We start from the raw sequence: 26745 nt of genomic DNA, 5'->3' as shown, positions 1-26745 counted from the left end.
AACCATTTCACTAGCACTATCTTTCACATATTGAATATTTTACCCTGTTTCTTAAAATAATTAATGGTTTTCTTTTGTAGATGGTGAGAGATGAAAACCTCAAGTTTATGAAGAATAGAGATGTGTACAGTAGTGATTATTTCAGTTTTGTTTTGTCTTTAGCCTCATTGAATGCTGTAAGTACTTGTTATGTTGTTACAAAGAAGAAAGCATTAAGTGGCATCCTTTACTCTCGGTGTTTAGATTAGGTACAAGAAAGATTTCTCACAAAGGTGCCTAGGGATGCAGGCAGCCTTCAAGATGTATATTATAGATTGTAAACCAGTGGGTTTCCATGTAGTGAATTTTTAAACAAGTGCCCTTCTTTGAGGTCAAGTAGTTGGGTATATATTGATGGTTAATGACCTTCGTAAAGATTTATTAATGACTTACAATCATATATTCCTCAAAATAAACTTCCCACTATTTCTTGTTTTTCAATGATCATTATGTTATGTACCAAAAATGGAAACAATGTTCCTAGACTCTTGAGTGCTTAACATCCTAATGAACAATCTAAAGGCTATTTTGATAGGTCTTCATTTTAAAAAATGAAGATGTTGCCTCTTTTTAAAAATTTAAATGTAATAATTTCTGTAATGAATGAGCTACATTTAAAAAAATTATTTAACCTTGTCATATGCAGTCAATTCAAAGTAAGTTGTAATAATCTATAAAACTTCTGTGGAAAACATTATTTATTTTTCCTCTCTCTCTCTCTCTCTCTCTCTCTCTCTCTCAGACTAAATTAAAACACCCATATTATCCTTGTATGGCAAAAGTGAGCTTGCAGCTTGCCATTCAGTTCCTTTTTCAGACTTACCTACGGACAAAGAAAAAACTCAGGTGAGACTGATGTTTTAATAGTCTGTTGTGATATAACAGTCACTTTAACATTCAGTTAAAGGTGAATTTATAAATTCAGATGACTGAATGAAACATCGTCTTTGTTTTCAAATTTTCAGTCTAGTGGGAAGGATAGATAAAATGAAATAATGAGTACAAGTTATAAATTCACTATGATTTTGGGAACTGTGCAAAATCATATCTAGATAACAAGACAAGAGTAGACTTTGAAGACACTGATGTCCTCAGAGGATTTTGAAAGGACAGAAGTAGAGAAGGGACCAAACCTGAGTTGCAGACAAGACATGCCTAAGGTGCTATAAATGACTAGCAAATGACTAGCAAGCTGGGTTTTCCTAGTATTTGTAAGGGACTCCTCAAATTAGTATGGAGTATCCACGTAGGAAGTTTGGGCTTTATTTAATGGTATCCTGGAGAGGCTTTGAACAAGGGAGTGTGTTCAGATTGATACTGTAGGAACAGTAGGTATCAATTACTTCTTATTTATTCATCACTGGCTTCTATCTCTAGCACCCAGCTTACACAGGTTGTAGGTAAGTAGTTATTTAGTGACTAGAGTTAAGAATAAAGAATGTTGAGCAGCAATTTGCAAGAAATACCTAAAGGATTTAGGGTGAAGAGACCCAAGTCAAAAGTCTCTCTCTCAGCAAAGTGAGCTTCTCTAAGTCTGGGAGGTTTCAGGAAACAGTTTTTAGTGAAACCCTAGTCACCATCTGGGGACATTAGGGGTCTCAGAGTGGTATGAAATCATGGATGGTATGATATAGTCATGGCACCTTTTACTGCCCAAAGATTTTATTCCATAAAGTAGAATATTAATATTCTATATTAATATAACAAAATATTAATATTCTATAGGCTATAGCAATGAAGCATAAAATACTGTATAATTGAAATATAAATATATTTAAATATATAAATATATGAATATTTAAATGCATATAATTTTAATATACATTTTAAATAAAATTTAAATGTATAAATATGTATATGTATGTTTAAGTTATAAGTTTAAAAGTATTTGAATAGATGTAGATAAGTATATCCAAAATGTTACTTGTCTAACCTTTCCAACTGAAGGATTTTGTTTTGTTTTTGTGCAGGTAGTGGGGCTTGAGCTCAAGACCTAGGAGTTGTCCCTTAGCTTTTTCTCAAGGCTGGCACTCTGCTAATCTAAAGCTTCTTTAATACATTTTTATCTGGGGAGAGAAGAGTCACGTCAGAAGTAACCAGAGCATGAAGGTCCACTGAGCCATGTTAGTGTAGTCAGTGAACATTTAACCTATCCTCTACCCCAATAGGTAGGAAAAAGTGATACTCTTGGGTTATTTGCTGGAGATGAACATTGCTTTTTGCTTTTTTTATAAAAGGGTTGATACTGAAGAATGGATTGCTACTATTGAAGCATTACTTTCAAAAAGTTTTGATGCTTGTCAATGGCTGGTTGAATATTTTATTAGCTCTGAAGGACGAGAATTGATAAAGTAAGTATCTAGATCTTTTCATTAAGAGAAATTTATGTCTCAGCATTAGAAATAAGGATGTTGTAAACCTTTGATTTTCCACTTGAAATCAGGTTTCTCATTGGAGTCTCACTTCACTAAAGCAGTGTGGAAATTATTTAAGTCATTCTTACATCATCTCTGTTGGACCAGACTGGCAAAGGTTCATAGACTGCAGGGATTGTACATGTGGTAATGCTCTCCAGGCAAGTGGCCCCTGAGCCTCAGTTTGGCTCAGGGTGGAATGTGCAGGTCCCTTCCCTTGGGGACTGCTACAGTCAAGTAGCAAGTAAATAGTAAACAAATTACAACACAGTTCACTTCCTGTTTAATTTTGTTTAGATTCTGATTAAAAGGTTATTTTTCAAAAATTAACCAACATTTACCTATATACTTGAGATTTTTTAAAGTAATTTGCCTTTCTTACTCCAGTCACTGATTGCATGATGTGACAAGTTCATCATATCAGCCTCTGAACTCCCTGGGAATTCAGTCTTAATGGGGACCCAGCAAGTACCTTCAGTGTGGGTGAGACAGTGTCCTTTCTCCTTTCTCCCCAGTGGGTTCTTACTTTCCTCTGCTTTACCCCTCAAACTTCTCACCTCAGCTTACTACTCTGCTATATGGTGTCATGGCCACAGACATCACAGAAACAGATAACACATGAGCCCTCATCACACATGCCTCACACTTGCCAGTCTCTTCCTGTCTGCCTCTCTCCTTTCTTTCTCCTATGGAGGAAGCATCCTCTCTTTCAAAATGAATCTCTACATATGCAAGCCTTTTTAGGGAACTTGATCTTTTAATAATCAACTCTTGTCATGTGTCTTTGCCTTTTTTTTCCACTGGGTCACTTCTGACATCACACCAACATGCTCTGGTATCTATCAACTTAAAATAAGCACACAGCAGGAAATTCAGACTTGCAGATAGATATCTTCCCACTGGCCGATCAATCAGGCTTACTGATAAGTTTAGGGAGGGGTGTCTTTTGTTGGTTTGTTTGTGGGAGAGCGATCAAACAGGGCCTGGTACATGCTAGGAAAATGCTCCACTGCTAAACTATGTTTACCCCTGATCAGAAATTCTTAATTGCCTATCCCCTTTGTCACTGAGCTCCATCAGATGTGCATTGGCCGAAGTGGTATCTCCATTTCTCTTTCCTATAAGGTACTACCCTCATTCAGCAGTAAGATGTTCTGAGTGTTTTATAGAGAGGAGTTGTTTGGGAGATTGGTTTGTGTTTTTTAAGGGGAAATATTTGGGGAGTTTTTTTGTGGGGAGTTGAACTAGGGCCTTGGGCTTTAAGCTATGCCCCCAATTCTTTAATTTAATTTTGCTTTTTTAGATAGAGTTTTACTAACTTTTTCTGTTCTAGTCTCAAACTCAAGACACTTTGGCTTTCTCCTTAGAAGAAGATGGGATTGTAGGTGTGCACCACCACCATGCCTAGCTAAAAATTGAGACAAATCAGATCACATTACTTTTCTGCCTCACAATTCTTAAGTAGATTGGCATAGTGCTATCATAAAGTCAGAAGTCTTTTTCTTTCTTTCTTTCTTTTCTTTCTTTTTTTTTTTTTTTTGGTCGGTTGTGGGGCCTGAACTCATACCACTTTAGCCACAGCACCACTTCCAGAAGTCTTTACTATAAACCACAGGCACTGTTTGATCTTGTCTTTCTAGGCTTATCTTGTTTCATTTCCTCCTTGCTGATCGAGAGTTAGCCATCTTGACTTATTGGTCCTAAGCATTTTTTTCCTGCCTAATGGTTCTTTGCACTAGGTATTCCTTCTGTCTGGAACATTGTTCCCTTCACTCTTGACCCAGTAAGTGCCTTCTGGTTTCAGATGTCAGCGTGAGTAACATACATTGATCACCCAGTGTGAAAAAGGTTGTCCTATTAGTCTGTTCCTGATGGTTTTGTCTATCTTTCCCACTGATAAGCTTCTTGAGGATAGTTTAATGGGGTCATCCCCTGCTGTACACAAAGACCCTCTTGCATATTTGTGCATGCATATATATCAATGCAGCTCATAAAAAGAGAACTAATAAGCAGTTCTTTGAAATATTGTTTGCCCATCCCTTCAGAATTTGCCATAAATGTAAAGTTTCATCCAGTTTTTCTAGTTTGGGTCTAAATATCTTTCCAGTATAATTCCTAAGTATTGTTTAGGTGTTGGATTGTCATACATTGATGATCCCAAGAAATGTAGCAAATTCTTCATTCCCTTATAGGAAGTGTACTTGACCTTGAATACTCCTGAGAAACCATCTTTTAGTGGCATTTTTGGTGTCTTAATATTTCTGATAATCAGGAATACCAGTAAATTATCTAATATTTTTATGAGGATTAAGTACGCATCACTGTCAAGCGCTATGAGTTTATATGTTTAAAGAATTAGTATTTTTTTTCTCTGCTTACATCTTGCCTTACAACTTTTAAGATGGTTTAGGATGTCATTGTCATAAATAAAAAAATACAGATACGCTGTACAAGTTGCATGGCTCTTATCTAAAGTGCTTAGGACTAGAGTACCTCAGAATTGTTTGGTATTTTAAAATGTTTGGGTATATAGAGGTATCCTGGCGAGGAGACCCAAGTCTAAATAGAAATTCACTTTGTTTCATAAACACCTTAGACACATAGCCTGAACGTAACTTTATACAATATTGTTAATCATTTTGTGCATGAAACAGTTTCATGGTGTGGAGTTTTCTCTACATAGTTCTCTCTCTCTCTCTCTCTCTCTTTTTTTTTTTTTTTTTGTGAAAATACCATACAGAGGGGTTACCATTACATGGGCAAGATAAAGAGTACATTTCTTATCAAGCATTGTTGGCTGCCCCGCACCACCCCCCCCCCCCCCCCGCCAAAGTTATAAAGTTTGTTTTTCAACATAACGATTTGTATCTCATTGTTGCATTGGGTCATAGTTCTCTTTTTATTCCAGTCCTGAGGCTTGAACTCAGTGATTGGATGCTGTCCTAAGCCTCTCTGTACTCAAGGCTGTTGCTCTACCACTTGAGCCACAGTGTAACGTCCAGCTTTTTTAAAGTAGTTTATTAGAGATAAAAGTCTCATGGACTTTCTTGTCTGGGCTGGCTTTGAACTATGATCCTCAGATCTCAGCCTCCTGAGTAGCTAGGATTACAAGTGCAAGCCACCAGCACCCGCCACATAGTTCTTTTTTTTAAATTTTTATTTATTTTTTATTGTGAAAATACTGTACAGAGGGGTTACAATTACATGGGCAAGATAATGAGTACATTTCTTACCAAGCATTGTAGCCTCCTCCTTTGTTTCCCCTTCCCATCCCTTCCCATCCTCCCCCCTCCCCGCCCCCCCACCCAATCTTCCCCGCCCCCCCCCCCCACCAAAGTTGTAAAGTTAGTTTTCGACATAACGACTTATACTTCTCATCGTTGCAACAGGTCCACCTGTATCCTTATTTAAACGACTTGTTTTTCCCCCTTCCCCTCCACAAATTATATCCACATCAAATACAGTGAAAGCAGGGGTTATACTGTGGGGGAGGGACATACAAAGCAACAAAGAAATAATCTTATAAATGCATTAGAAACAATCGAATGAAAGAAAAAAAAAACATTTGAATACATATCTTAGGGTTCATTTCCCTAACATCACCTTATCTGACCTTTTCTGCTTGACTCAGACATATACTAGATATTGCAAATAAGGGAAACCATGGGACCTGTGTTTCTTTGGGCTTGGCTTACTTCACTTAATATAATTTTTTCCAAGCCTTTCCATTTCCTAACAAATGGGGCAATGTCATTCTTTCTGATGGAGGCATGGAATTCCATTGTGTATATATACCACATTTTCTTGATCCATTCATCTACTGAGGGGCGTCTGGGTTGGTTCCATATCTTAGCTATAGTAAATAATGCTGCAGTAAACATAGTTGTGCTGGTAGCTTTAGTGTGGTCTTGTTTGTAAACATTTGGGTAAATGCCCAAAAGTGGGATTGCTGGGTTATAAGGGAGCTCTTTGTGGAGTCTTTTGAGGAACCTCCATACTACTTTCCAAAGTGGTTGAACAAGTTTATACTCCCACCAACAATGCAGTAAGGTTCCCTTCTGTCCACATCCCCTCCAGCATCTGTTGTTACTAGAATTCTTGATTATAGCCATTCTAACTGGGATGAGGTGGTATCTTAATGTTGTTTTGATTTGCATTTCTTTTATGGCTAGGGAGGTTGAGCATTTCTTCAGGTGTCTATTGGCCATCCTTCTTTCCTCTTCAGAGAAGTTTCTCTTTAAGTCTTTAGCCCACTTATTTATTGGGCGGTTGTTTCTTTGAGGATTTGTTGTTGGGGGATTTAATTTTTTGAGTTCCAAGTATAACTCTACTATAAAGCCATAGTAATCAAAACAACTTGGTACTGGCACAAGAACAGACCTCAGGACCAATGGAATAGAATTGAAAACCCAGAAATGAACCTACAGACCTATAGCCATCTAATCTTCGATAAGGGACTTTAAAAAATAGAATGGAAGAAGGACAGCCTCTTCAGTAAATGGTGCTGGTAAAATTGGTTAACTACTTTTAGAAAACTAAAGCTAGATCCTTATATATCACCCTGCACCAGAATCAACTCCAAATGGATCAAAGACCTTGGAGTCAAAGCAGACACTCTGAAAACATTACAGGATGGAATAGGAGAAATCCTAGGTCTCCTTGGCTCAGGCCGAACTTTTCTTAATAGAGACCCAGAAGCACAACAAATCAAAGAAAGGTTGGACAAATGGGATTGCATGAAGTTGCAGAGCTTCTACATGGCAAAGGACATAGCTAGCAAATCAGTCGAAAGCCCACGGATTGGGAGATCTTTACCATACAATGGACAAGGGTCTCATATCTAAAATACACATAGTTCTTTTTTTTTTTTTTTTTTTTTGGTCCGGTCGTAGGGCCTGAACTCTGGGCCTGGGTGCTGTCCCTCAGCTCTTCAGCTCAAGGCTAGTGCTCTACCACTTGAGACACAGCGCCATTTCCGGCTTTTTTCTTATGTGGTGCTGAGGAATCGAACCCAGGGCCTCTTGCATGCAAGGCAAGCACTCTACCACTGAGCTACCTTCCCAGCCCACACATAGTTCTTTTTATGGGCAGCTTTCTAAGTAGTTTTTTGGTAGCTTATTTGTTTTGTGTCAGTCCTGGGCTTGAACTCTGGGCCTGGGCACTGTCCCTGAGTTTTTGTGCTGAAGACTAGCAGTCCACCATTTGAGCCACAGATCAACTTTCAGCTTTTTTGTGGTTAGTTGGAGATGAGAGTGTTATAAATAAATGCTGGATGCTAGTGGCTCATGCCTGTAAGAATCCTAGTTACTCGAGAGGCTGAGATCTGAGGAACGTGGTTCAAAGCCAGTTCAGGCAGGAAAATCCATGAAACTTTTATCTCCAGTTAACCAACAGAGCACTAGCCTTGAGCAAAAAGAGCTCAGGGAGAGTGCTAGGCCCTGAGTTCAAGCCCCATGACTTACCAAGAAAAAAACCAAACTCCCATAGACTTTCCTCCCCAGGCTGGCTTTAAACCAAGGTCTTCAGATCTCAGCCTCTTGAGTAGCTAGGATAATGACTGGTACCCAGCTTTAAGTGCAGTTATTATAAAATATTCAATTCATAGTAAATATTGCAAATTCATCTAAAGGAATTAAAATTGCTAACATGATGGGTGCATTGTTTTATCTTTTGAGAGCTTTTCCTATTAAGTATTCTGAAGCATACATAAAAGTGACAGAAAAATGAACTCTCTTACATACCCATCCCCAGCTCCAATTGTCAATGTTTCACTGTCATTTACCTGTACCAGTTCTCTGACATTCACATACTACATTGGCTATTTTCTTTTATTTTAAAGTAAATTTTATGTAAAGCTTAAGAAAAATAAGTAGCCACATTTTAATTATCACACCAAACAAATTAGTGATTCTTTCATACCATCTTAAACCCCCTTCCACATTCATATTTCCACAAAACATCTCAGAAATACCTATTTTACCATTGGGTGTGTACAGATCCAGACCCAACAAGGTCCACATATTTGCCTTTGTTTTATGTCTTAAGAGATAAAACTTAAGAGAGAATCTTAAGAGATTCTTCATTTTTGGTAAATGCTTTGTTACCCCTGCCCCCCATCTCCACACAGCCTTTTTTTGCAATTTATTTGGGGGAGACCCACTGTTTGCCTGCTACAATCGCCCACATCCTGAATCTGTTTACATTTTCTTGGTGCCTGCTATTGTGTACTGTGATACAAAATACACTGAACTCCCTAATGTTTATCTTCCCAAAAGAGTTTACCTGAGTCTGGTTGAGCTCCAGAGCTAAAGATTACCAGAGCACTTGGGCTTGTTACCTTTTTTTTTGGGGGGGGGGGGAGTCCAGTCATGGGGCCTGAACTCTGGGCCTAGGTGCTGTCCTTCAGTTCTTCAGCTCAAGGCTAGCGCTCTACCACTTGACAAGCCACAGCGCCACTTCCTGCTTTTTTCTTTTTGCTTATGTGGTGCTGAGGAATCAAACCCAGGGCTTCATGCATGTGAGGCAAGGGCTCTACCACTGAGCCACCTTCCCAGCCCTGGGCCTGTTACCTTTTAAAGGCCTCATCTGTCTGGTTCCATTCAGTGTTAAGAGTGTGTAGAGTAAGCAGTAGTAACATGACTTCAGAAACACCACTTGCCTGTGAGTGCTGAACTAGCATCTTGTATTCATTTTGTTTATTGGCTATATTAGGTGGGAGCTGTGTTGGGCAGATTGGGGTTCCATAGTTCTATATTACATCTTATTTTTCTTTATTTTAGAATTTTCTTATTGGAGTGCAGTGTAAGGGAGGTGAGAGTTGCTGTGGCCACCATTCTGGAGAAGACCTTAGACAGTGCCTTGTTTTATCAGGATAAGGTCAGTATCGCTTTGAAGTTTTCGTTTTTGCATTCTGTTTTTGCCAAATGTTCTTGGTGTACATAATAAGAAAGAGAACCTAGAATTGGAGTCTGGGCATTTTGTCACGTGACATGCATGAATGCTCTGTAGTGATTTTTATGATAATATAACAGGGCAGAAGGCATTCTGTCCCTTCCTCATGTTCTGGAAATCAAAGTATGCTAGGAGTTCAGGTTTGTTTTTGTCTGCTTCAATATCTTCTGTCCAGAACACCACTGTTTAGAGCCTACCCTTGAGAATTTTTGTTAGATCTCTGAACCGAGACTAACCTGAGTCTAGACATTTTAGTCTAGACATGTTGAGCCACCCCTGGCTTTATCTTTCCTCATAGCTTTGTCCTCATCAAAACCTACTGTTAGCAACCAAATCAAATAATGCCATTCATTCAAGGACACTGCCATTAGTAGTTCTTCTTGGTCTCTTATTTCCCAAAGCTTTGTTTCTCTGCTTCTGAATTTTTTCTTCTTCCTAACCTTATTTTTTACAACATATTTTCTAGTTCACAGTGCCACATCTATGTGTTAAAACAAGCTATGACATTTATTCTCACAGTCCCTAAAGTGTCTTAGGAAAATAAATGGCATACATTGTAAATCTGAATATTCAATGTTATTAAGTCCTAATGAGTACAGCAGTTACTTCCCAAGTTTGCTGTTTCAAACAGCTGACACTACATGGAAAACTTTGAAAAATGTTATTTGCAAAACAAATTGGCTCCTCACAAACATTGGCTGGATCTAGTGTATTTTAATGAACTAAATACAAATTGTAGGAATTGCTTCAACTTCAAATGTGGCTTTGCTGTGTAGCCTTGAGCCTGTCCTTTTAGGAGAATGTACCAGCTATATAGTGCCTAGTACTTAGATACTTAATTCCCTCTGCATTGCTTATTCTAGTGTGCACTTTTAGACCAGACAAGCTCAGGAGCTTTGCTCATTCCAAAATGAACATACCAAAATATGTCCTTTAGGAAGAAGGTCCTGGGAAACTGTCTCACTTCCAGGAATCATCAGGAAGTTTGGTTTACTGTAAAGCAGTTTTCCATTAACATAAATATCAGAATCATTGTTCAAACAAAACCTTAGCCTGGATGTATCCAGGTATCTAAAGTTGGTCATTGGGAGCTGCTTGGGACCTTTGAATATCATTGCTCTGAGACACCCTGTGGAAGTTTCCTGAAGTGTCTCAAGAATCCTTAACATAAAGACTCTTGCTCTGCTTGTTCCTCCCCTTTACCAACCAACCAAAGGAAAAAGGAAGGAATAGATTCAGTGCAGCCTCCCTGTTGGCCATAGCACCTACCAGCCTCTTAGATAGAAGAACAAGTGGTAGACAGGGAAGGTGGTGACTCCATTTGCCTAAGTAAATTCTGTCTGATACCCACCTCAATCATGTTCATATTTATTGTTCCCCATAGTGGAAATGATGCCTCTTGCCACCCACTTTATATACTGCAAAGTACTTTGAAAATGAAGTGCTATATAGCTGCTAAATTTTACCATACCTAACTGGTGTGATAGGATGGATGGAAGTCTATGAATGCCACCTTCAGAAGAATAAGCTAATAAAAGTAGTAAGCCTGGTCTTAATGCTCAAGTCACTGAGGAAATTCTAGAGAGTTGTCCAAAAAACATTTTGGGTGGGAGGGGAAAAAGAAGCAATGTCATAACCAAAAATGGTTTCTAAACAAATAAAAATGTTTTTCAAAGCTTTCCATGAGGCGTCAGCGGGCTTTCAAGTAAGTTCCCAGTTGAGTCAGTATTGCCGTTGTCATCCTGTCAGGCTGTTGCTTTCCATGCTCTCCATTGGCTTGATTTCTAGCCCCTCTGCCTGTGTCTGTGTTTTATTCTTTGCATCTGTGACTATGTGAAGAAGTAGTCTAGTGGAGGGAGGGATTCAGAAATAGGAACCCAGAACATGCCACCTATTTTAGACATAGATAAAATTGGCTCTAAAGAAAATGTCACTGCTAGGCAATAAGATCATGCCTTTGACTCTGAGATTCAGGAAATAAAAGTAGGTTTTCCTTTAGTTCTTGCTTATGATATCAATCTTTTGCTGAAAGGTAAAACTGGAAATTCTATTCTTACTTTACAAAAAGCATAAATCATCTTAACCTGACTGAATTATATCAGTTTCCTTTTGTTCTTAAAGTGGTTTATTTCAAATTAATCCTGTTACAAATGTGACTTCTTTTTTTCCCCTTTTTCTTTCTGTAATTTCCTTTTTCCTCGAACCAGTTAAAAAGCCTTCATCAGTTACTGGAAGTACTTCTTGCTCTTTTGGATAAAGATGTCCCAGAGAATTGTAAAAATTGTGCTCAGTATTTTTTCCTGTTCAACACTTTTGTACAAAAGGTAATTTTTTCTAATAATCTTCCCTTAGTACAAAAAGGTTATTATCTGAAGAAATTTTATATATGGAAAAATTGGACTACTCAATAGACTCTTTGTGATGTGTGTTTCGTGGTTCTTAAACATCTAAATTTGAGGGTTCATATCATTTACAGGAATTCTGATAGAGGCAAGTGTAGTTACTCACTGACAATAGTGGAAGCCTACATTCATACCAGTGGATAACTATAGTAGCTATTGTGGACTAATGTGAGGCTTAATATTCCCACCCTCCCCTCCCCATCCGAGTCCTGGGCCTTGAACTCTGGGCCTGGGCAATATCCCTAAGCTCTTTTTGCTCAAGGGTAATACTCTACCACTTGAGCTATACCACCACTTAGAGACTTTCCTGTGATAAGAGTCTCAAGGACTTTCCTGCCCAGACTGGCTTCGAACTACAATCCTCAGATCTTAGCCTCCTGAGTTAAGAAAAATTTTAATGCTTAAGTACTTGCTATATTTAACTTATAGCATGCAATAATATATTAAAACTTCCTGTTTAGCTAACTTTTTTTAAACAAATGGGCACGTTGCAGTGGCTCATACCTGTAATTCTAGCCACTGGAGAGGTGGGGATTGGGACAGTTGAAACTTAAGGCTAGCCTGGGAAAAAAGTTAGTAAGACCTCATCTTAACCAGCAAGCCAAGTGTGCTGATACATGCCGTCATTCATTCAGTTACATGGGAAGCATAGGTAGAAGGATTATGGTGACAGGCTAGTCTGGGACCATGAGATACTATCCAAAAACAGTAAAAAGATGGGAAGCCAGGCAATGGTGACTCGAGTTGAGGACATGGTTTAAGTGGTAGAATACCTGCCTAGCAAATACAAGTTCCTGAGTACAAACCCCAGTATTACCAAAAAATAAAAATGAGGAAGGATAGATGAAGTTTTTGTCTGAATAAATGTAATTTGTTCTCAATGTCTTGTGACAGCAAGGTATTAGGGCTGGAGATCTTATTCTGAGGCATTCAGCACTCCGACACATGATCAGCTTCCTTCTTGGGACCAATCGCCAGAACAATCAGGTAGTGACTGCTTTCATATTCTCAGTGTAGTACCCTGAATTTCTCCTGGTTTCTTTTTGTAGAGGATCAATATTTTTTATTTTATAAGTCCCAAGCACTAACTACTACTATGTATGCTTTAACATTTTGAGGAATCAATCACTTTATACCTTCTTTTAGAATTGAGTCTGATAATAACCCATGGAAATGAGTGTCAGGGGAGTGTCAGGGGAGGAAAAGTTCTGACAGAGAAGGTGAAGATGGAAAAGACCCAGGAAATGGTAGCGTAGTGTTGCTCCTTCCTCCCTGGGGTTAGTAGGAATGCTTTGCTGATCGTTGAAATGCACTTACAATACTGGGTGACTATAAGTGGATATTGTAGGTACAATGCTCTTAATCAAATGAAAGTTTTATAGAAAGAATGTTGGATATACCCACCCATGACTCTCCTGTTTAAAAGTCTCATATGTCTGTTTTCTGTTTGATAGATTTTAAGATACTAATATGAAGTTATGATGTATGCAGTGTATTATGACCTGACACACCTGTTCACTTTGTGGTATTGTCCTTTAGATTCAGTTCAGTAAAATAGTTTCATCCCATTCTCAGACAAAAAGTACAGCACAGAGGTATGCAGTGATGACAGTCACAAAAACGAGTATGTTGGTAGGTCAAGAACTTAGGCTCAACTATGAAGATTTAAAAGCTAAAATCTTTTCTCTGTGTGCTGTGCATTGTTTGAGCAGAGGTTTCTTTCCTTTCTTCCAGGGAGACTTGCCACTTACATTCCTCAGTTTCCAGGCACATCACCCTGCTGGCCCCTGGACTCTATTGACACTGATGATTAAACTTGCTGTATTTGTCCTGCACATATAATTAATATTATTTTGTGTTTATAGGACACATTTTCATTTTTAATATTTCATTTTGTCCTCACAATCACAAATGAAGCAGACTAGGAGATCAGTTATTGTTGTGGAGAAGCTGCCTGTATTCACGCAGCACAGCAGTTAGCCAAGGAACTAGAAAATACCTGTAAATTTATGAGAGCACTCGGGGACTGAATTGTAAACACAAATGGATTGTTTTAGAATGTGAATTAATATGTCTGGAGATAGTTTAAAAACCTCACTTTTTTGAATATTGACCTCTTCTGTAGTTATTGAAAAATAATCATGGACCAGTCTACCATGAGCTAGATAAAACACCTATGTAAAACACTAATATGCTTTATTTTCTCTGGTGTTAGATACGCCGATGGAGCTCAGCACAAGCACGGGAATTTGGGAATCTCCATAATACAGTAGCATTGCTTGTCTTGCATTCAGATGTCTCTTCTCAGAGGAATGTTGGTGAGTATTGCCAAATCTTTTATACATTTGAAACAAAGAAATGCTGAATTTGTCTAGTATGGAAAGTACCAATGTTTGCAATTGAATGAATATTGTTTCTCACTTGGCTATTTGATACTTGAAGGACATTTAAAGTTTTGTTTTAATTCATGTTAAACCTCTTCTTATTAGTTTGTTATAAGGGAAACTGAAAAAGGTAAATAAGTTTGGTTTCTTTATTGTTTAGTTTTGGGTTGTTTGAACTCAGAGCCCTGCACTTGTTAAGCAAGTAGTCTACCACTTGAGTCACACCCCTGCCTGTATTTGTAAGACTCTAAGGGCTAAAGGTTGTTAATTCACAGTTTATTCAGCACTGCATATGAAAATGAGATAACCCATTCTATATCAGTTGAAGCTTTAACATGGATATTTTGGAGACAGTTATTTGAAGAACAAAAAAAGACTTGTTCAGTTACTCTTTAGTAGCAGCTTTGGGTATTTTCTCGTGTACTATTTATATTTTCACCTCTGAAAAATTGTCTTGTGTGGGACTTACTTGAGAGTCTACAACTACAGTTGAAACATATTGCTTTGAAGGAAATAGGTAGACATTTTCTCTTTTAAGGGTACCTTACTTCCCCACTGGACTGAAAGATCAGATGATAAGATTTCAGCAGTTGTGTATGTGTAATCTTGAAAGCCACATTGCTCTGTGGATATTTGTTTTGTAAAATAATGCCAAGCATGACAGGTTTTGTTTGGTCCCTAAAGCTCCTGGCATATTTAAACAACGGCCACCTGTTAGCATTGCTCCCTCAAGCCCTCTGCTGCCACTCCATGAGGAAGTAGAAGCCTTGCTGTTCTTGTCAGAAGGGAAGCCTTACCTGTTAGAGGTAGGTACTGTGCACAAGCCATGTTCTCTTCATGTTGTTCTATATGAGGAAGTATCTACTTGTTGCTGTATTTTGCTTTTCACCCTGAAGAGGAGTATTGGTAAGAGAAGAAATAATTCCTTTCTATGGTTATGTCAAAGTCAGAATAATTAGGATGAAGATATATAGGTCAGTGGTAGAGTATGCAATGTCGGTTCCTAGCATGTACAAGGCCTTGGGTTCAGTATCTATCATTAGCACGTACAAAGCCTTGGGTTCCATACCCAGTACCACATACATATGTTACATATAAGAAGAGAGTGTTCTTCCTTCTGATCTAATCCTTCCAATGACTAAACTTCCAAGTCTAGTCCAGCAAGTAGTCCTCCAGAATTAGCAGGACATAAAATTATACTTCACCTGTCAACATTATCATCATATCAGGGTGAGTTATTCCCAATCTCTTGTTAGTTCCTGATTCTAAACTACTACCACTTGGAACCATAGGTGTTTTTAAACCTAGGAGTGAGAGAAGGCCGCTCTCAGCCCTCTGAGTACAGACTCTGTGTCTGTCCTGAGCCTAAGCCTCCCCTTACACCCAGAGTTACCCCTCCTATGATGTCCTCTTTCTAAAACCTGATTTACATATATGTAAGTGTGGACAGCCTTAGCACACTTTTAAATGACAACCACAATGCTGTACTATTTTTTTTTCGGCTTAACATTGTGAACTCTCAGCAATTAATCTTTCAAGGGCATTTGTCCTTAAAAATTGATGAGTAACTCCTGGGGGCGGGGGAAAGGTGCACATATGACAGAGTTATGCTGCATGCTCATAGAGTTGTAACTGGGAACTGTTTTGTGGTACTGATGTTCTTAAGTCTGTCCTTTTGTGTCCTTCCCACTAGGTCATGTTTGCATTGCGAGAGCTGACTGGCTCACTCCTAGCACTCATTGAGATGGTGGTGTACTGCTGTTTCTGTAATGAGCATTTTTCTCTCACCATGCTGCATTTTATTAAGGTACAGTCTCAGTTTAACCTAATGAAAGATGGTAGCATTCTGTGACATATTAGGAGAGTCTTCCTTTAGTCCTAGGAAATAGCTGGTTATTAATAACATTGTTTTCTTAGTTACAAAAGTGATTTGTGTTTATATGTAAAAAGTGAAGAATTAGGAACTCATAATCCTGGTATTCAATGATGATCAGAAAACATCTTTTAATTTGTCCTCTATTATGTCCTCTTATTTCCTATTCATATTTTGTAACATAACTGGGATTTTATTGTCTGTAGTTGTATTTTTTTTCACTTAATGTTGTAAATATTTTCCTGTCATTGAGTTATCAGTGAGTATATTTTCTCCTTTCATATACTATAATCTACTTAGCCATTATAGTGCATAGTAATCCTGTAATGACTGTGTAAAATTGTTTTTCAATCTTCATTTTCCTTCCAATGCAGTGTTTTAAAAATCATAAGTAGGGTTTTCTCCCTTTCTAAAATAATAATTAATTTTGAAGCATCACTCATCATAGTAATAACATTCTACCTGCTGGATGCTACAACAGGTTTAATTCACTTAGTTCTCAAGTAATACTATGAGGTAGATAGTGTTCTCACCATTTCATAGCTTAAAGAAAGTGAGTCACAGGGAATAACTAGCCAGGAACCTGCAGCTCATCAGTAGCCGTGGGGGTGAGGTGAATCTAGGAGTGTAGCTGCGTAGCTTGTGTTCCTAACTTCATTGCTTACTGCCTTCCTAGGTGTACCTGGAAAAGTATTTGAGCACTATTTTTTTTTAGCTTTTCATTGATGATATATTACTAAATTTAAATTCACAAGGCCAAGCCAAAGCCTAGTTTGACTACTACCAATCATTTTTGTCCCTTTTCCCCACTTTGCCCCAAGGAACAATATTGTCATATTGATAGGTTTCCTTCTGTGCTCTCTATGCCTAAATATAAATTAGATTCTTCCCACAGAGATTCTATTGCACCAGAATATTTTACCCTGTACTTTATAATAATGATATATGGTAGTTAATGGATTATGTCTTGTGGCTCTTATAAGGAATCCTCTGCCCTTAGCTTTTTCTGTACAGAACTCTTCTGAGGTGATTAAGTCTCCCTCTTAGCTGTTTCCTGCATTTATAACCTTCAGCAGTTTTCCCCTCTGCAAAATGAGAAAAAGACTTGACTTCATATATTGAGAGTGTGTAGTGAGTTGTAGTATGTTATGCTCTGGTACCTTGGAATTGCTGTTAGAATGAAATACCTTCTCGTACCTTAGATGTTTATAAACATTAAGAATGAAGTACCTTCTCATACCTTAGATGTTTATAAACATTAAAATGTACAAAGCAATGTGAGTTTTATGAATCTTCTTTTCATGTAGTGTTTTAGCAGATGTTTTTATTCAATAAAATGCCTTTGTAATATACTATCCTTAATATTTGCTTGCCTCAATTATTCTGTTACCTGCACTAACATATTCTAAAAGCAAAATCAGATATGTCCATACATAAATTTAAGTTTGTTCAATAGCTTAAAATTCTCTCCTTTCTTCTTCACCTTCCTTTATTATTGATCAAGTGTCATGGACTATTGAACTGAAAGAGCCTTATTAAAAGTTATTTGTCCCAGATTTAGTATTTAAGGAACCTGAGAGGGGAATTGTCTTGCCTAGAGGCTTCCAGTAATAGAACTAGGGTTTGGTTCCAACAATTTTTGATTACCAATCAAGTGGGCTTCCCATTGTAAAGTTTCTGGAATTTTTATTCTTTCCAAACAAATTTCAGAATCAACTAGAAACTGCTCCACCTCATGAGTTAAAGAATACCTTCCAACTGCTTCATGAGATACTTGTAAGTAATAAATGTTCTGATTCACTTACACTTAGATATTTATTAGTATGTGTTTTTGAATTACTAGTCCTTCTATTTTTATTTTCTGTTTATTTGATCTGCATTTGTTGAGTCTTCTTCATACCAGTTGTGTCCTTCATTCATTACTGATTAGAGACAAGCAGCAGTAAACCTGCACCTGCTTGAATTTAATGAAGAAGTCAGGCCAGAACACATGCAGTAATTGTGCAGAGTCAGAGAATGGTGGCTGGCGATTAATCCTTACTGGGGCCTTCCTAGTAAGAAATGAATCTTGCTAAGAACAAATGTTTCCAGGTATAAACTTTAGGAGGTAAATTGTTAGCTTTACAGTCCACTAAATCTTAAGAAGAAGCAATTATGGCTGTGCTCTGAAGGCTTATGCTACTCAGGAGGCTGAGAGCTTAGAATCATGGTTCAAAGCCAGCCCAAGCAGGCATTAAACTACTAGAAAACCAGAAGTGAAGCTGTGGTTCAAAGTGGTAGAATGCTAGCCTTGAGCAAAAGAGCTCAAGGACAATGCCCAAGCCCTAAGTTCAAACCCCAGGACCAACAAAGTAAAAAGAAAAGGCAGCTATAATGCAGGGGGTCGGGGGTGGGGGTGGGAAATCAATTACAATCAGCAAAATACAGTACTATTGGAAATGGAGATTTAGAAATACAAAGTGATTGGCCTAAAGTCCTTCCTTGGGTAATGTAGGATTAACAGCTGAGCCTTACCTGCCAAATGACTGGTTTTGTGTCCCAGGCTCTCCTCCAGATCCTGAGCAGCTCTGTGAGTTATAAGTGAGAGGTGTGACTAGAGGAAAGAGTGGGTATTAGGTAGGGTTTTAGAAGACAAACCCAAACTAGGATATAAAAGGATTCTGCTACCAATGCCAAAGCATCAACTTCTGTTGGCCACAGGTTATACACAAGGCCTTGAGGGCCAGCTCCCATCTGTACACTGGTTCTGTTTGACCCAAACTGTACTTTTTTCTTTTTTCTGAATTTCCACCAATACTGAAAAATCATGCAATCTAGTCAGTATAACGGCCACCAGAAGCAGTAACCATTTTAGGTGAGGCCTATGTCTGTAGTTTTCCACCATCCTCACCACCACTTTGCATTGTCTGTGACTCAGCCCATTTTGTTCATTGGTCATCTTCCCTGCCTCAATAGTTATATAGCTTACAACCCTGCTCTCCATAGAATTGTTTTTAAGTAAGAAAATGATGTGACCTGAATCTGGGATAGCAGAATTTCTCTGGTTGGATCTTGGAAGCTGGGATCTGGCAATAATCTTGAGTGTGATACAAGTTTAACAGTAAGGAAGTGGCATGAAGTGAAAGCTCAGGAAAGGACAGATCAAGAGGTACTTTGGGAAAGGAAGTTAAATCAAATTCGATAAATGGTATGAGCTGATGTGAGAGGCTAGCGCAGAAGCTCTAGAGAGAGGAAGGTCAGGTATGGTGGCATAGGCCTGTAATCCTAGCTGTTTGGGAGGTAGAGATCAGAAAGATTAGGGTTTGAGACTAGCCTGGAAAAAAAGTTAGCATTTCCCCTCCTCAATAGGCGAGCTGTGGTGGTATGTGCCTATAATCCCAGCTACATGGAAGGGCTAGGTAGGAAGATCTTGATCCCAGGCCAAAAGTACAAGACCCTATCTGAAAAATAACTAAAAGCAAATGGTTTGGCTTAAGTGGTAGAATGCTTGCTAGGAGTGCCAGTACCAGAGATAGAAAAGAAGATTGTGTTCCTTTTAGATTCCTAGTGCTTAGTAGTATGCCTTGACTCAGAAGAAGCATTGAATTGGCTTGAAATTTAAAAATCTATCATGAATGCCCATCTTTCTGGCTCTTCTTTTGGTCCTAGCACTTTTACAAACTTTGGAAGGACCATGCATTGTCCAAATAGATCAATAACAAACCTAGATAGTTCACTACATTGTTACACTATTCATTGTCAAAACCCAGACAATATGCTGGTGGCTCACATCTGAAATCCTAGCTACTCAGGAGGCTGAGACCTGAATGAGGATCGCAGTTTGAAGCAGGCCTGGGTAAGAAAGTTTATGAGATTCTTATCTCCAATTATCCACCGGAAAACAGAAGTAGAAGTGTGGCTCAAAGTGGTAGAGCACTAACTTTGGGCAAAAAAGCTCAGAGACAGTTAGTGCCCAGGCCCTGAGTTCAAGCCCCACAACTGACAAATAGAAAAGGAAACAAAAACATGAAAATAAAGAGACAAATGAAACAGATCCAGCTGTCTGTAACAAAGCAAAACCTTACAAAGCAGTTTTTAGAGTCTGTTGATAGCAAAACTTTTAACATACTTTAGTAAAGAATAAACCTCTTGTCCTTAGGATCCCAAAGTATTATGTCCTCAGTCCACAGAAACTGAATTGTGGAATTGTGACACCAGTGGCTACTACCTAGCCTGTTCCACTCACCAACCTTTGTCTCCTTCCTATCCCAGGTCATTGAAGATCCTATTCAAGTGGAACGAGTTAAATTTGTATTTGAGACAGAAAATGGATTACTAGGCAAGTATGCCTGGCTGAGCCTATCTTCAGTGCCTGTGTAGATAAGCTGTGTTCCCCAAAGCCAACCTGCTGCCATATCTGCTTAGATGACTAATTGGTCCTATAGATTTCCAGTCAGGGTTACTGGGCTTCCTCATCCTAGCCAGGAAAGTTAAAACCTGAGAATGTGATCTTCTGTATCCTCTTCTACTTCTCCTCAGTAAAGAGTGGCTTGGATCCTTTCTTCAGGTAAAGTTCAGGGGTACTGCAACTTTCATACAAGCTATAGACCACCAAAGATCTTTCCGTCCACTTAATAGCCATGGGAAGGGAAAAACTAATAAAGCCTGATTCAGACTATTGTCTGGCATGATGTGTGAATGTACCCACACTACCATTGTCTCAGAAGGCTAACCTCATGTAATAAGCTATGTATTAGTAAAGGGTTAATAAAAACTAAACTTGTCCAACACTCATCATTCACCTTTATTTCCAGCTGATGAATGTCACTTTAGATTTTTCTGTGTAAAGACATGCACTATATGACATTTCTGTATATAATGAAACATACATACAATTGTGTCACATAAGACCATCCCCAGTAACATGGTAGCCATTTTCCTTTGTGTAAGTTCACTCTGGTGTTCTCACGGTTTCTCAGAGCATTCCTCTATTGCTAGCAGGACGTGACTATATTAAGAGGAGTTGCAGAGTGTCTTTTCATTGCAGAAAGGAGACTTAAGCTTAAAAAGTTTTTAATAACAATTTTCCAAGCCCTTCATTAAGAACAGTATGTTTTAATCAGAGCAGCCTCCAAGCTCTCTGGAACTTAAGCACTTTAAAATGCATAAAAACTGGAACAACATACTGTTTAGGGGGAAGGGGAGGTTGTTAGTTTTGGTTTGGTTTGGTTTTGTATGGTTGATTGGTTTGGTTTCTTTGAGACAGGTTCTTGCTGTATAGCCCAAGCTGGCCTCAAATTCTTGATCCCACTGCCTCAACTGTTATTTATTTCTAAATCTGTAAAATAATTAAGAGGAAATAGTTGAATAGAAAGAACCAGTGTCATAAATTCCTACTTATCTATAACTGTATTACAATTACCCTTTTCTTAGCAGTGTGGTATGTAGAAAGATTTGAATAATTAGCCAGTTGAAATTGTAATTCCACTTTCAGTTCTTTTGAAAGTGAAACTATCACTGCCATGTCTGTTTTGTGAACATAGTTAAAGTAGCATTTTTACCCATTAGAATTGGAGAAGTTCTGTTGAGTGAGGCATCACTGTAGCTTTCATTAAGTTATTTCCTATCCACTTATCAGCATAATTTTCGCAACAGTAGAGATTGCTATGACGTAGCCCCTCTTTCAGTTCAGTGCCTAATTGTTAAATGTTCTCTCCTCTTCCTCCAGCTTTGATGCATCACAGTAATCACGTTGACAGCAGTCGCTGCTACCAGTGTGTCAAATTTCTTGTAACTCTTGCTCAAAAGTAAGTATGGGCTTGAAATGCACAGAGGAAAGTGTATTTTAACAGCAAGTCAGATATGACTGTGGGGTGGGGGGGAGAATCTGTCTTTTTTTGAGCCTTAGTCTGATTTAGTCAGAACATTCCTCCTGGGAGGCCAGAAACCTGTTTAGCTGACCCTCAGAAAATGTAGAGAGAATATTAGAAGAGTCACGTATCTTATCAAATTCCTATAAGAGAAAAACTATCTGGACACCAATGGCTCACACCTGTAACCCTAGCTACTCAGGAGGCTGAGATCTGAGGATCATGATTCAAAGCCAACCCAGGCAAGAAAGACCATGAGACTCTTACTTCCTTTTACCCAGAAAAAAAGTGAAATTGGAGCTATAGCTCAAGTGATAGAGTGTTAGCCTTGAATGAAAAAGCTTAGGGACAATGCCCAGGCTATGTTCAAGCCCTGACATTAGCACACAAAAAGAAGAAAAAAATAAATAAAAGAAGAGCAGGAATTGAGCAAGAGTTCATGAACCTTCTCAAGGTCTCTTCCATTAAGTAATAACTCATTCAAGCTCTAGTTCTGCAGTTTCAAAACAAGCTTCCAAAGGGACAAAATTCTCATCACCTATAAATTGAGCAGTTAAGAACCAAGGCATTATGTGAAGCACTTGGCTTGAGTTGTCTTATTTGATCTTTGCAGCAGTCTCTTGAGGTAGATAAATTAGTTTATTATAGGTGGCTTATATGACATGCCTCAAGACATAGAGCTACATGAAAACACAGGCTGGTGGACCCCCAGGTGAAAGTTCTTTTTCTTTTGATTGTTGTGCTGAGAAAGTGGCTCAGTGGCAAAGTGCTTGCCTTGCATGCATGAGGCCCTGGGTTCGATTCCATAGCACCACATAAGCAAAAAGAAAAAAGCCGGAAGTGGTGCTGTGGCTCAAGTGTGGCTCAAGCCTTGAGTGGAAGAGCTGAGCTACAGTGCCCAGGCCCAGAATTCAGGCCCCATGACCAAAAAAAAAAAAAAAAAACTTACTTTGTCAACCACTTTTATGTACACAACTTAGCAGTACATATTATTGTACAGCTGCAATCACCATTTAACTCCAGAATTCTTTTCATCTTCCAAAATTGAATATCTTTACCCATGCAACATTGAGCCCTATTTCGCTTTTTGCCCAGCCCTTCACAACTATTTTGATTTGTCTCTGAATTTGAATGCTGAAAGTACCTCAGAATACAGCATACAGCATGTATCTTTTTATGCATAGTTTATTTGACTTATGTCTTCAGGGTTTGTCCATGTTATAGCATGTGTCAGGCAGGAATTCTTCCTGTTGCCACATTTTGTTTACTGATGGGGGGATACTTGGAAGGCATGGTTCTTATTATCACTTGATTCATTTTACTCTGACTCTTAAGTATGGGGATTGCCATGTTTGGACTTGAAACAGAATGACAAATCTATTATATTTACTCTGCTACATTTAAACTTCCTATCCAAACTGGGCACCAGTGGCTCACACCTGTAATCCTAACTACTCTGGGGGAGTGCTGAGATCTGAGGATCATGGTTCAGAGCCAGCCAGGACAGGAAAATCCTTGAGACTCTTTATCTCCAATTAACTACCAGAAAACCAGAAGTGGCGCTGTGGCTCAAGTGGTAGAGTGCTGGGTTTGAGCTGAAGAGCTCAAGGACAGCTCCCAGGCCCAGAATTCAAGTCCCACAACTGACAAAAAACAAAAACCTTCCTAACCAGACAAATTAGAACCCAGGTACAATAAAGCATAACTGTGTTTTCCAAATGATTAGTATTGTGGACACAAATGAATATTATCATCATGCCACAATTGTTGGTTCATTAATTAGACTTGATATTGGTGGTGTGTCGAGTAACATTTCAAATAGTACTGGGGCCACATAGTATGTCTAATACTAGCAAATACACATTTCACTGTTAGTCTCTTTCCATGTACATTTTCATTCTTCACAAACTGATTTCTTCTATACACTAGTGGAGACAGCTTCCTAAATAAGTAAGGAAAAACAGAAAAGGGAGATGGGGTTCCCAGACCATGCTTTAAAATTATCGTTTCCATAATGGCTTTCATTCTTTAGATTATATCAAAAAGTCACTTATTAAATGCACAAATCTGGGTTTGGGTTTTTTTTCAGTTTTGTTTTCCAACTTTGAATTTTAGCAGGACTAATTGGGTAAAGGTTGAGGATAAGTGAGAGGCTTTGCACTGCATGTTTACCTTTGCAAGTTAAATGCATTATCTAGAAAAACCAAAAAAAGTAAAAATATAATACAAAGACAGCTGACTTAAGGAAGATGGTATATGTTTCTATGATACAAAGGTATCATAGATAGGATAGGAATATTTACAAAGAAAGCATTCAGCTAATAAGTCTTCTTGATCACCAGGTGTCCTGCAGCTAAAGAATACTTCAAGGAAAATTCTCACCACTGGAGTTGGGCTGTGCAGTGGCTACAGAAGAAGGTAATTGAATTTTGAACTTCTCTAGGTATAACATAGGAATTAATAACCACATATCTGATCAGAGAAAATCTCCTAAACCTAAATGGTAGACTGACCTCCAACATTTTTTTAGTACAGCCAATGCCTACTTGTCTGTGTTAAGGTTGTGTCTCAATACTTAAGTTTGTGTTCCCTTCTCCATAGGGATATGCCCCAAAACCACAGATGGCACTGAGCTCTGGATATAATTTGTTCTCCTAGATACACTTCTCTGTGATAATACTTAGTTTACATTTTAGGTCTAGTACAGATTAATAATAATTATAAACTAGGAAGGAGAGGGATAATAAGATAGAATGCCATGAAAGTTATATGAATGTGGTCTTTTTTTTTTTTTTTGCCAGTCTTGGATCTTGAACTCGGGACCTAGGCACTGTCCTTGAGCCTCTCTGTGCTCAAGGCTAGCATTCTACCATTTGAGCCACAGCTCCACTTCTGGCTTTTTCTGTTTATATGGAACTAAGGAATTGAACCCAGGGATTCATGCAAGCACTCTACCACTAAGTCACATTCCCAGCCTCTGAATATGGTCTCTTTGTCTCTCAGAATACCTTGTTGTACTGAATTCTCCCTTGTGATAATATGAGATGGTTCAGGGCCTAGATGATGTGGATGGGATGAATGACAACTTTGCGATGTAGGTAGCAATGCTACTGTTTCAGTTCTGATGTATCTGTCACTGCAAGGATTGCTGGGCCACTAACGGACAACATAGATATATTGCTGGGCAGAGAAATGACTTACATTTGGGCAGAGCAGTGCAACATATGATACTCAGACTGTCATATGGTTTAAAACTTAGGAACTGTTCAATTTCTTGGACTTAACTATTGAATGATTTCAGGTAACAAACTGAAGGAGGCCAAGTTGTGTACATGCTTTAGTGCAAAGGCAGGAATGATTATATATGGAGCATTTTTCCCTTGAGTTTTTGTTGTTATTGGTGGTGGTGGTGGTCATCGTCATGGAGCTTGAACTCTGGACCTGGGAGCTGTCCCTCAGCTCTTCAGCTCAAGGCAAGCACTCTACCACTGAGCCACAGCGCCACTTCCAGTTTTCTGGTGGCTTATTGGAGATAAGAGTCTCACAGAGTTTCTTGCCTGGGCTGGCTTTGAACTGCAATCCTGAGATCTCAGCCTCCTGAGTAGCTAGGATTTCAGGCATGAGCCACCGGCGCCCAGATTTCCCTTGAGGTTTTGTTTGTTTGTTTGTTTTTTTTGGGTCCGGTCGTGGGGCCTGAACTCTGGGCCTGGGTGCTGTCCCTCAGCTCTTTAGCTCAAGGCAAACACTCTACCACTTGAGCCACAGCGCCACTTCCGGCTTTTTTCTTTTTTCGTATGTGGTGCTGAGGAATCGAACCCAGGGCCTCTGGCATGCAAAGCAAGTGCTCTACCACTGAGCCACCTTCCCAGCCCTCCCTTGAGGTTTTAAAAGAAGAAAAGGGAGTTCTCCATGGTGTTTTGGGTGGTGAACAGTCTGGGTAGATTTCCATCCTAGGCCTTTTTAGTTCAGATATCTCTTGATTGAAACTGGACATATGGGGGCTTACTTGCCATCTGATGGCATGCTCACCTTTCATCCTAGATGTCGGAGCACTATTGGACACCACAGAGTAATGTTTCTAATGAAACTTCAACTGGAAAAACCTTCCAGCGAACCATCTCAGCTCAGGTGAGAACTGTCTTTGTGCTTGTGTGCTTTTAAAGCCTTTGTTCAGGGTTTTCAGAAACCACTGCTGAGGGAAAAGAAGTGTGAGTTGAAAATCCCTAACCTTTTGTGCTTGTGTTTGAATCTACTGCAGGACACATTAGCATATGCCACAGCTTTGTTGAATGAAAAAGAACAATCAGGAAGCAGCAATGGGTCAGAGAGCAGTCCTGCCAATGAGAATGGAGAGAGGCACTTACAACAGGTACACATATCCCCAGGGACCTGTCTTTGACTGAAAGCACAGCACCTGCACTTTCACTTCTGAAAAGACTCCAAAGTCAAGAAATAAAAGATGTTACTCAGAGTATTTGTAAAGAATGATAGGACAGTGTAGCCCTCTGGCACTGGTACTGTCAGTTGAGAATGCACTAGCCTTGTACAGCTTAACAGCACTGTAATGTGAAAGGAGTGGTAGACTTCAAGATATGTGGCCGTAGATTACAGCCACGTGAAGATGGCCCCTTGCACCTGACTGCAGATGTATGGATCCAGGTATTCAGGCTACATGTGCTGATGATCTCTCCTTTGCTCTCCAGCCTGTTTGGATGTGGAAGCCCTCAAAAGGAAAGATGTACTGAAGTACATCTGTTTACAATGGTCTTTGAATAGTTAACACCTAGATTTGTTTTAACTTTTTCATTATTACCATACAGAGAAAATGAATAT

At 38.9% G+C, this 26745-nt stretch overlaps 1 protein-coding gene across 2 annotated transcripts in view; it reads left to right on the top strand.

Annotated features, from left to right (window-relative positions):
* Usp24 (ubiquitin specific peptidase 24) overlaps positions 1-26745 on the top strand; it is a 125390-nt gene that overhangs the window by 94443 nt on the left and 4202 nt on the right. For both annotated transcript variants that reach the window (XM_069987136.1, XM_069987134.1), the window contains exons 53-67: positions 81-176; positions 782-885; positions 2277-2390; positions 9233-9329; positions 11612-11728; positions 12701-12793; positions 14022-14124; positions 14875-14996; positions 15884-15997; positions 17774-17839; positions 20315-20381; positions 21771-21849; positions 24255-24330; positions 25954-26040; positions 26171-26281. In XM_069987136.1, the coding sequence (XP_069843237.1) occupies positions 81-176; positions 782-885; positions 2277-2390; positions 9233-9329; positions 11612-11728; positions 12701-12793; positions 14022-14124; positions 14875-14996; positions 15884-15997; positions 17774-17839; positions 20315-20381; positions 21771-21849; positions 24255-24330; positions 25954-26040; positions 26171-26281 (1446 nt within the window). The remainder of the gene's footprint in view (positions 1-80; positions 177-781; positions 886-2276; positions 2391-9232; positions 9330-11611; positions 11729-12700; positions 12794-14021; positions 14125-14874; positions 14997-15883; positions 15998-17773; positions 17840-20314; positions 20382-21770; positions 21850-24254; positions 24331-25953; positions 26041-26170; positions 26282-26745) is intronic.

This window comes from Dipodomys merriami, unplaced genomic scaffold, assembly GCF_024711535.1.
Source record: "Dipodomys merriami isolate MVZ:Mamm:240054 unplaced genomic scaffold, mDipMer1.0.p SCAF_34, whole genome shotgun sequence".
NCBI classification, from domain to species: domain Eukaryota; kingdom Metazoa; phylum Chordata; class Mammalia; order Rodentia; family Heteromyidae; genus Dipodomys; species Dipodomys merriami.
Note: the sequence above shows the minus strand (reverse complement) of the source record. Positions and strands in the feature narration are given on the sequence as shown.